Below are 11,223 nucleotides of genomic sequence, written 5' to 3'. Positions count from 1 at the left end.
CAAGCCTCGGGCAGTGACCAATGTCGGCAACACAACACATGCATGGCCCCCAGACCCCAAATATTGCATCGGCCTCCCTCTAGATGGCGAAGACGACATCTTCAAGAAGATAATGATACCATGGCGCCGCCGCCTAATCTTGAGAACCGGACCTAGGTTTACCCCCGGCATCAGAGGGGGGGGGGTGCAATGAGGGCCATGAACACGCCTCGAGGAAGAGAACGGCGACCACATGCGTCGTCGTGGTCAATATCGGTCGCTGCGGAGCAAAGTTTTCACCCCAGCAAAACACCGTGACCCCGATTTGCCGAAGCTAGACTGGAGAAGGGAAACAACCGAACCAGGCAGATCTCCACAGCCTTGAGCCACCACTGCCGAGAAGCGAGGAACATCGATGAAGGAGAGGGGTGTCGGCCATCACCGGCATCACCATGGCAAAGTGACACGGCAAACCCTATTCACCGCCTGCTGCTAGCGCTATCTGGGGCACCGCCCGCAGCGCGTGCTAGCTGGGCCTGGCACTATGGATATAAGATCTGATTCATGGTTAGGAAGATCCAAATTTTAAGTCTGGGGATGACTACTCATATGATGGATGGAGCGACGGAGACGGAGAAAAGGCTATGGTGATAAGAAAGATCAAATGGCCCAGATTTGGCATAGAAAATCAAACTATGTCTGTGGAGGTTGGGGGTACTATTACATGTAGTAGCGGCAAGATAAATGGCCACATCATTAAAAGTTGCAGAAATAATCTTACTGCTTCAGAATAACAACATACTACTTCCACCGATTGGACTTTTATGGTGAGTCTAGTTTCTCTTGATTATCGAGTCGTCCGTATTTACGTATATAGTTATTTTCCCATGTTTTGTTTCCTGTCCTAAACGAGCGCCAGCAACGGTGAAGAAGGGAAAAGAAAATGTAAGCTTGGCTTCTTCCTCAAAGGTAAGGAGGCACATAGAAAAGGGACCACGGAAATTGTATAATGTATATGAAATTGCATCAAGCGACGATGTTTTGAAGTTGGTGTAACTAAAAACTGCAAGTATGTTTTTTTTAACTTGTACCTCAACTCATATTAAGAGTAAGTAGTAAAAAATACTAGTAAACGAGTAAATTATTCTATTGGACCAAAATCTTACAAATGGTGCACACATGTCAATTTTTGACTTGAGCCGTTTGTTGGGCTCGCCTCGAGCCGAGTCCGCTCACTTACTCTTAATATAATAGAATCAAATAATGGGAAACAATATGAGTTATTTGTGTAGTGTTGATTCTTTTTCCGAGTGTTATTATGGCTAGCACTGAATTGTATGAAGTGTAAAATAATAACGGGCATTATAATTGCCAAATGTTGATTATAAATACATTTTTACTTCAAGTCTTAAAGTGCGAGGCTTATGAAAAAGTGTATTTTGATTTCGAGTGCTCTGCTCATATACTTTTACCGTCTGTTCCAAAAAAACACATACTTTTACTGGACAAATTCGTCCACCATTAATCAACATGCATACTTGGCAAATCACCGAACTATCCACCCACACGAAGTATAAGAACAAACTTTTTAATCGAGCATGCAGAATTGCAGATCATAGTACGTACAAATAAACATAATATATCATCAAAAATTTAAGAATTAAGAATAATTAACAGGAGAGAGGATGGAACGGACCGGCTACATACTCTGCTAATGCCTGCATATGCAGATCACATGTAGCGAGCACGTCAAGTAGCAAACAAATAAGCAAACAAACAAATGTGCTTTAAAACAAAATCGCAAGACATGCACATCTTGCTCGGCAGCACCTGAATCGATGAACCGAGAGACTGATCACTTAGCACTTGAATCCGGTGGGGACGCTCCTGCCGCAGTGGTTGAGGACGAGGCTGAGATCGATAGGGAGGTTAAGTTTGATGCCAAGGATGTTGGCCTTGAGCACCGTGCAAAGGCACACGGCGGCCTCCAGGTCGACGAGCCCCTCCAGCAACGGGCAGCACGGCAACGTGGGGGGCACGCCCACCTTGGCCTTGATAAGTCCCAGCACATCTGCGCACACGCCAAGCTTCAGCGCGTCGCGCGGGCACCTGCCGAAAGAGGCTGGAGTTGGGGTTGGAGTCGAAGGCGTCCACGGGGTTGGTGTGGCAGGAGTCGGGCAGTTCCCCCCGCACGCGCTGGCCATGGAGAAAACGACCAGGTTCACAGCGAGGAACAGAGCGATCGATGCCTTGCCTGCCATTGCTGCGAGTGATCACTACACCACGTAGAAGCTCAGAGCAAAATAATCGATTGGCTCTGGAGCTGTAGACTGCTAGGTGCTTGTGATGCTATGAGATGGTGCTTGGGTTTGGTATTTATAGGTGAAAGAGTGGTGCAATGCTGATGAATTATTAGCGTGTTATCTTGCCCGTGAACCTTGCATGTGAGGGTGATTAGGAGTTCCGATCTGGATCGGTATACGCAGAATGTACGTACGTCGGTTATATAATTTGTAATGGCGCTAGTGACCAAGATTCATGCATTGCATCATTATGCATGTTGAGTTGTTTTGTTCCTGCTTGGTGATTGATGTTATTCTAGATTATTACGACCTAGACGTACTGGATTGTTGCTAAATCTAGAATCTTCTTTTAGTTTGAATATTGCATCTACTACTTCACGGACGGGCCGAACTGCCAGAGTACAGCTAGCTAGCTCCAGCCAGAGGAATCATAAAATGCAAGGAGAGCAACTTGTTTGAATCGTTCCAAGCAATCCAACCATATTCGAACATGAATAGAACCAAGCTGTTGCTTCAGATGGTTAGTCATGAATCATGGTAGCTCAGACGGAAATTCAATTCGGCTCCCGGGTGCATATGCTCCCTCTATCAAAAAATCATATTTCGAAATGTCGAAAATTTTTGACAAAAAATTCTACATGTACATCTCCACAATATACGTACGTTCATCAAGTTTCGCGAGGAACCAATATGTTTTGTGGTCTCTGTAAAAAAGAGAAAATTTATCTCCCGAAAAGACTTATTTTCAGCATTGAATTTTGTATTTTTTACACACGTCACACGACAAGTCGGATTTTTATGAAACGACTTTGTGAGCGTGTAGCACATGAAGATGTACGTTCGAATTTTTCATTTCAATTTTCTGAAATTTCAAAATGTATGTAACATGCATTTCAAAATAAAGGGAGCATATGCTCCCATGTGCCAAAACACCATTCCCGTAGCTCAGAGCTCTATCCTCTTGTCCATCACTCTGTAAGGAATCAGGTCTAATGTAACTTGTTATGCGTACGAGGTGTATATAGTGAATTCGGCAATGTTCAAACTTAATGATTCAGTCTCATTGTTGCGGCTCGTTAAGTTTTGACCTCCACGAGCCACGACCCATGATCTCATGTGCGCCGATGCATTCTAACAAAACAAGAGTACAACTTCAGTGTGGTGCTGACGTTTGTAAGTTTACCAGCTATTTCTATATGAAAATCTAAAGAAGGAACTTAATATTCCTCGAAAATTTCTAATATATGTGTCCAAAAATCTCTCAAAATTTCCAGCTTCCAAGCCTTCCAGTAAAATTTTGCACCAGGCAAAAATACACGACCACAGTGATTTGATCATATATTGACTGACTTATTTTTCGATAAAGAGAATATATAAATATCGACAGATACCAATTACACCGAGCCTCTGCAACAATGTAATACCCTAATGGCAGTACGGATGCACACAGCTAAAAAAATAAAAATAAAACTAAAAAATAAAAAGTTCTGCTATGGTATTCCAGCCATAGCAGCAATAATACATTCACCACCAAGACAACAGCTCAACTCCAGGCCCTCTAAAAGTGACGCCTCAAAGAGGAAAACAATGCACAAGCATCGTTGTTGGCTGATCAAAAGATTGTAGGTTTTCACCCTAAAGATAACAAGGCCATTGCCAGGCACAACTAATTAAGATTGGACCTTGGATTTTCACCGAGATAGGTAAGGCTCTGATCTTCACCTGTGTTGTCGCCCCCACTTATATGTTGCTTTTCCGACACCCCAAAACACCAAGCAAGTTCCTTAATATCAAAGAGACTCGAACATGCATTTCTACTCCTCCAATCCAGCTTCCATGATATTCTCCGCCTCTAATTTCACCATGGATCAGAATGTCATACGATGGCAACATAGAACACAACTTCGCGCCGCTCCCTCCAGAACCAAACGGTCGGAAAAAAAAAGCACGGGTGTGCACGATCGAATACCAGCCGATCCGAGTAAACTCCACGCATAAGGTGTATCGTTACATTCGCTGGACGAGCCTTGCGGAACTCACCACTTTGGCCATATGAGGAAGGACCAACCTCGGGAAGGTATCCATCTTCGCTGAAGAGCAAACCTAGGACGGGCACCTTTAGGGCTCCTTTGATTTAAAGGATAGGAAAAGCATAGGAATAGGAAAGGTATAGGATTGGAATGGCATGTCTACTTGAAACTTATAGGAAGATGAAGTTTGTTTGATTGTAGCATAGGAATTTTTCCATGAGGTATGAGCTAATGCTTTTTTCCTATAGAAATTACACTACAAGATTCCTATAGGAATTTTTCATATAGGATATGTTCCTATGAATCAAACAACATGTATAGGAATTTTTCCCATAGGAACCAAATCCTACACAATTCCTATGCAAATCCTTTGAATCAAAGGAGCCCTTATTAGGAAGATCGGCAGGCTCCCATGCCACCGCCCGTCGGTCGACCTCATCAGCAAAAGAAGAGGCCGCCACCGACCACAAACCCGTCGACAAGTCATCCACCGCCACCCCCAAAACCGAAATAGGTCACCACCATGAGCCGTCGGGAAGGAGGGGCCCCGGAAGACCGCTGACAACCGCCGAGCGCGGCTGCCGCCAAGGGTATCAGAGATGCACCGCTCGGGACCTCCGCCGTCGTGGAGGGCACCACCAGCCATGGCTCAAGCCCATGTCCCTGCCGCCATGGCAGTTTTCCACGCACAAGCATGATGCGCCGCCGAACCCACCTTCCCGAGGTAGTCGCCCCTGCGTTCGCGCCTGATCCAGCCACGTCGCCCTCCAACCAGCCCTACATCTCGCGCCACCACCGACCAGTCGCGCCTAACGCCTGCCCCACGCCATGACGTGTGAGGAGATACCAGCCACCGTCCACTGTCACACAGTCTTTGCCCGTCGGATCACACGGTGGCGACGGAGAGGAGGTGGCTGGCCCGGCAGCTAGGGTTTCTGCTGTCCGGGTCGCCCGTGCGGGATGACACGGGGGCTTTTCTTCCTTACGGTGCGTCAGAAAAAATATCTTGTCACAAATTTCCCATATTGACCATTCCCAACGTCGCTAGGTTAGAAATAAGAAACGTAATTAATTAATTTACCAAATCGAGCACGTCCTTCCTCTGGAGCGCCGCCGCACCTCCGTCTTCGCCCGCAGCCGCCGCCCCTCCATCGTCCGCGGCTGCCTCACCTCCATCCTCGCACGTGGCCGCCGACCCGCGTCCTCGCCCGCGGCCGCCGCCCCTGAGTCGTCTGCGGCCGCCGCATGTCCATCCTCGCCCGCGGCCGTCGACCCGCCTCCCCGTCCACGGCCGTCGACCCGCCTCCTCGTCCGCGGTCGTCGACCTGCGTCCTCATCCTGCGGCCGGCCGCACCTCCGTCCTCTCCCTCAGCCGATGTTGTCCTCCGTCGCCCATGCGTAGAGAAGTACAGTGGTTTTTGGCAGATCTCTGCTTCTTTGCTTCATAGTCAGATGACTCAGATCTGATATTTCTAAAACATTTTTGGCAGATAGAGAACGGGAATGAAAATCGAGTCTCCCCAGAGTGGCAGCACTACACCCGAGTGGAAATCACTACTACAAAGGATTACATCATTGTGATAGAACGTTGGGCAAGATGCAATTTATGTAGCTTCACTTGTGGAGCCAATCCACGAAATGGGACCTCGATGCTTTATAGACATCTTCAACAAAGGCATAATATGTGAAGATCTGGATGTTCTGAGTGTTATTCTGTTGTGAACCGTGACATTTTGTTGTATTTCTGTGAAGTGCTATTGTAAACGATAAAACAGCCGTATTTTTGCTGCTAAGATCGCTAGGAAAGGATCATTGTCGGGTCGTCGGGCCGAGCTTCAGGTCGTCGGGCTTCTCATCGGGCCGGGCTTGGATCTGGAAAATCGTGAATCCCGTCGGGCCAGGCCTAGCCTAGGCCTGAACTTTAGATGTCGGGCTTTCCTTGGCTCGGCTTGAAGCCCAGCCTGGCCTGAGATATGCCCAGGTATGAGTGAGATGTATGGATCCTTGGCTTGTATTTGTTCACGTCAATTCTGGAATGGGTTTGTAAATCGTCATACTAATTTTTGTAGTGTTAGGGGCTGGCTAGCAAATGCCCTTCATTGGTGGGAGATTAGTTGTCGTCGCTAATAACCTCAGTTAAGGTAGTGTTAGGGCAAGAGAATTTCATAACTTATATTGGACTATGGGCTAAACTTTAACTACTCCAACTCTCTCTCTCTCTCTCAACTTGCAATTTGGAACTAAACTTTAGTCCCACCACTTGACATACCCACGTAGGGCAAGAGAATTTCATAATTTGTATTGGACTACGGGACAAGGCCAAAGGCTTAAAGTACAACAACTTACACTGTAGAGATGCAAAACAGAAAATTTTGTATAATTTTTTAACAATTTAAAATTTGTTTGTTTTGTTACAGAAGGAGCTCACCCAAGAGACAAACAGAATTTCAGTCAACCTAAATCTTACCATAGACCACTTGTCCAACAATATATTTGTTAGGATACTCGCGCAATCAGTTTGCTACTCCTAACCCTAACACTGAACGGGGGCAAATCCTATATCCCGACCAGGTCGCTAGTTACCGCATGCCGCACACCCACATGCGCGGTATGGTTGGCATGGTTGTGTTGGAGATATGCCCAAGAGGCAATAATAAAAGTGGTTATTATATATCTTTGTGTTTATGATAAATGTTTATATACCATGCTATAATTGTATTAACCGAAACATTGATACATGTGTGTTATGTAAACAACAATGAGTCCCTAGTAAGCCTCTTAACTAGCTTGTTGATTAATAGATGATCATTGTTTCATGATCATGAACATTGGATGTTATTAATAACAAGGTTATGTCATTATATGAATGATGTAATGGACTTTGATTACATCAAACGCCACTGCTTAAATGGGTGGTTATAAATGTGGGATTAAGTATCCGGAAAGTATGAGTTGAGGCATATGGATCAACAGTGGGATTTGTCCATCCCGATGACAGATAGATATACTCTGGGCCCTCTCGGTGGAATGTTGTCTAAATAGCTTGCAAGCATATGAATAGTTCATAAGAGACCACATACCACGGTACGAGTAAAGAGTACTTGTCGGAGACGAGGTTGAACAAGGTATAGAGAGATACCGATGATCAAACCTCGGACAAGTAAAATATCGCGTGACAAAGGGAATCGGTATCGTATGTGAATGGTTCATTCGATCACTAAGTCATCGTTGAATATGTGGGAGGCATTATGGATCTCCAGATCCCGCTATTGGTTATTGGTCGGAGAGAGTTCTCAACCATGTCTACATAGTTCGCGAACCGTAGGGTGACACACTTAAGGTTTGATGTCGTATTAGTAGAACTTGAATATGGAATGGAGTTTGAAGTTTTGTTCGAAGTCTCGGATGGGATCCCGGACATCACGAGGAGTTCCGGAATGGTCCGGAGAATAAGATTCATATATAGGAAGTCATATTCCAAGTTTGGAAATGATCCGGTGCATTTATGGAAGGTTCTAGAAGGTTCTAGAAAAGTCCGGAAGAAATCACTTTGGAAGGCAGAGTTCCGAAGAGACTCCACCTCCCATGGCCGGCCAACCCTAGAGGGGTGGAGTCCCAGGTGGACTCCACCAAAGGTGGCTGGCCACCCCCCTCATGGAAGGATGGGAGTCCCACTTGAGGTGGGAATCCCACCTTGGGTAGGTTTCCCTACACATGGAAGGTTTTGAGTTGGGGTCTTATTCGAACACTTGTAGTCCAACACTTGGGGGTTCCACCAATATAATGAGGGGCAAGGGGAGGGGGCCGGACACACCAAAGCCACCACCTTGGCCGCACCCCTTGGAGGCCGGCCACCCCCTCTCCCAAAACCCTAGCCGCCCCACAACTCCACCTCTCCCACAACGCTTAGCGAAGCTCCGCCGGAGATCTCCATCAACACCGCCACCACGCCGTCGTGCTGCTGGATTCAAGGAGGAGCTACTACTTCCGCTGCCCGCTGGAACGGGGAGAAGGACGTCGTCTTCATCAACACCGAACATGTGACCGAGTACGGAGGTGCTGCCCGATTGTGGCACCGTCAAGATCTTCTACGCGCTTTTGAAAGCGGCAAGTGATCGTCTACCGCAGCAACAAGAGCCTCATCTTGTAGGCTTTGGAAATCTTCAAGGGTGAGTCTCGTTCATCCCCTCATTGCTACCGTCTTCTAGATTGCATCTTGGCTTGGATTGCGTTCTCGCAGTAGGAAATTTTTTGTTTTCTGTGCTACGAATCCTTACAGGTTGGCCCAGTTCGCATTTTTTGTTTTTTCTATTTATTTGTTTCTATTTTCTGTTTTCTGTTTGTGTTTTCTGTTTTCTTTTAGCTTTTCTCTTTATTTTTATTTTTTGTTTCTTTTTTTCTTAAGATTTAAAGAAAATTAAAAATGTTTAAATTTAAAAATGTTCAGATTCAAAAAATGTTCAACCTCTTATAATGTCCAACTATAAAAATCAAAAATATGTTAAATCTCAAAAAAAATACAATTTTGAAAATAATTCGATTAAAAATACTACCCCCGTCTATAAATAGATCATTGAGATATATCTAAATCTAGATGTATCTATAGGCTATTTAGTGTATTCGAAATTTAGAAAAATCTCCAAAATTGTAAACACGATTTTTTTATAATCTCCTGAACAGTCCATGAAATGACAACATTGTTATAAAAAACTATGATCATTTTCTGAAACTATAAACATTTTCATCACAATATGAGCATTTCAAATACAAAAAAAAAGAGGAAACAAAGAAAATAAAAAGGAAAAAAATATAAGAAATAAAATGTACTATAAAACTTATAATCAAAACAAAAATAGAAAATAGAACAGGTAAGCAAACCGCAAAAAATGAACAGCAACGGAAACGGAGCTAGCGTAGGTCCTCTGGTAGGGCGCCGGTGCCGTGGTCGGGAAGCAGGGCGCCGATGGTGTTGTCGCCTGCCCGAAGAGCACGAGGTCGCCTGAACCCCGGCGGCGGCGCGTACGTGCGGCGCGCCATTCGGTGCAGCCGGACGCGGCATGCCCCATGGCATCGGTGCGTGCATCAGGGTCGACGGACTCTAGGAAGACGCCGACCAAGATGCGTCCACCATGTCATACATAGCGCCCCGGAAGCCCAAGCCTCGGGCAGTGACCAATGTCGGCAACACAACACATGCATGGCCCCCAGACCCCAAATATTGGATCGGCCTCCCTCTAGATGGCCAAGACGACATCTTCAAGAAGATAATGATACCATGGCGCCGCCGCCTAATCTTGAGAACCGGACCTAGGTTTACCCCCGGCATCAGAGGGGGGGGGGGGTGCAATGAGGGCCATGAACACGCCTCGAGGAAGAGAACGAGTAAATTATTCTATTGGACCAAAATCTTACAAATGGTGCACACATGTCAATTTTTGACTTGAGCCGTTTGTTGGGCTCGCCTCGAGCCGAGTCCGCTCACTTACTCTTAATATAATAGAATCAAATAATGGGAAACAATTTGAGTTATTTGTGTAGGGTTGATTCGTTTTCCGAGTGTTATTATGGCTAGCACTGAATTGTATGAAGTGTAAAATAATAACGGGCATTATAATTGCCAAATGTTGATTATAAATACATTTTTACTTCAAGTCTTAAAGTTGCGAGGCTTATGAAAAAGTGTATTTTGATTTCGAGTGCTCTGCTCATATACTTTTACCGTCTGTTCCAAAAAAACACATACTTTTACTGGACAAATTCGTCCACCATTAATCAACATGCATACTTGGCAAATCACCGAACTATCCACGCACACGAAGTAGTAAGAACAAACTTTTTAATCGAGCATGTAGAATTGCAGATCATAGTACGTACAAATAAACATAATATATCATCAAAAAATTAAGAATTAAGAATAATTAACAGGAGAGAGGATGGAACGGACCGGCTACATACTCTGCTAATGCCTGCATATGCAGATCACATGTAGCGAGCACGTCAATAGCAAACAAATAAGCAAACAAACAAATGTGCTTTAAAACAAAATCGCAAGACATGCACATCTTGCTCGGCAGCACCTGAATCGATGAACCGAGAGACTGATCACTTAGCACTTGAATCCGGTGGGGACGCTCCTGCCGCAGTGGTTGAGGACGAGGCTGAGATCGATAGGGAGGTTAAGCTTGATGCCGAGGATGTTCGCCTTGAGCACCGTGCAAAGGCACACGGCGGCCTCCAGGTCGACGAGCCCCTCCAGCAGCGGGCAGCACGGCAACGTGGGTGGCACGCCCACCTTGGCCTTGATAAGTCCCAGCACATCGGCGCACACGCCCAGCTTCAGCGCGTCGCGCGGGCACCTGCCGAAAGAGGCTGGAGTTGGGGTTGGAGTCGAAGGCGTCCACGGGGTTGGTGTGGCAGGAGTTGGGCAGTTCCCCCCGCACGCGCTGGCCATGTTGAACACGACCAGGTTCACAGCGAGGAACAACGCGATCGATGCCTTGCCTGCCATTGCTGCGAGTGATCACTACACCACGTAGAAGCTCAGAGCAAAATGGTCGATTGGCTCTGGAGCTGTAGACTGCTAGGTGCTTGTGATGCTATGAGATGGTGCTTGGGTTTGGTATTTATAGGTGAAAGAGTGGTGCAATGCTGATGAATTATTAGCGTGTTATCTTGCCCGTGAACTTTGGGCGATTAGGAGTTCCGATCTGGATCGGTATACGCAGAATGTACGTACGTTGGTTATATAATTTGTAATGGCGCTAGTGACCAAGATTCATGCATTGCATCATTAGTGGATGCATGTTGAGTTGTTTGTTCCTGCTTGGTGATTGATGTTATTCTAGATTATTACGATCTAGACGTACTGAATTGTTGCTAAATCGAGAATCTTCTTTTAGTTTGAATATTGC

General features: G+C 45.7%; 2 protein-coding genes across 2 annotated transcripts; both read right to left on the bottom strand.

The window, feature by feature from the left end:
- Positions 1–1,838: 1,838 nt before the first annotated feature.
- LOC124677405 (14 kDa proline-rich protein DC2.15-like) lies at positions 1,839–2,240 on the bottom strand. The gene has a single exon (XM_047213392.1). The coding sequence runs from the start codon at positions 2,238–2,240 to the stop codon at positions 1,839–1,841; it is 402 nt and encodes a 133-aa protein (XP_047069348.1).
- An 8,178-nt stretch (positions 2,241–10,418) lies between these two features.
- On the bottom strand, positions 10,419–10,820 carry LOC124677496 (14 kDa proline-rich protein DC2.15-like). The gene has a single exon (XM_047213480.1). It carries the CDS (start codon positions 10,818–10,820, stop codon positions 10,419–10,421), a length of 402 nt encoding a protein of 133 aa, XP_047069436.1.
- Between the last annotated feature and the right edge of the window lie 403 nt (positions 10,821–11,223).

The sequence above is a fragment of the Lolium rigidum genome, chromosome 7 (genome assembly GCF_022539505.1).
Source record: "Lolium rigidum isolate FL_2022 chromosome 7, APGP_CSIRO_Lrig_0.1, whole genome shotgun sequence".
Classification (NCBI taxonomy): domain Eukaryota; kingdom Viridiplantae; phylum Streptophyta; class Magnoliopsida; order Poales; family Poaceae; genus Lolium; species Lolium rigidum.
This window is presented reverse-complemented; position numbering and strand designations above follow the sequence as displayed.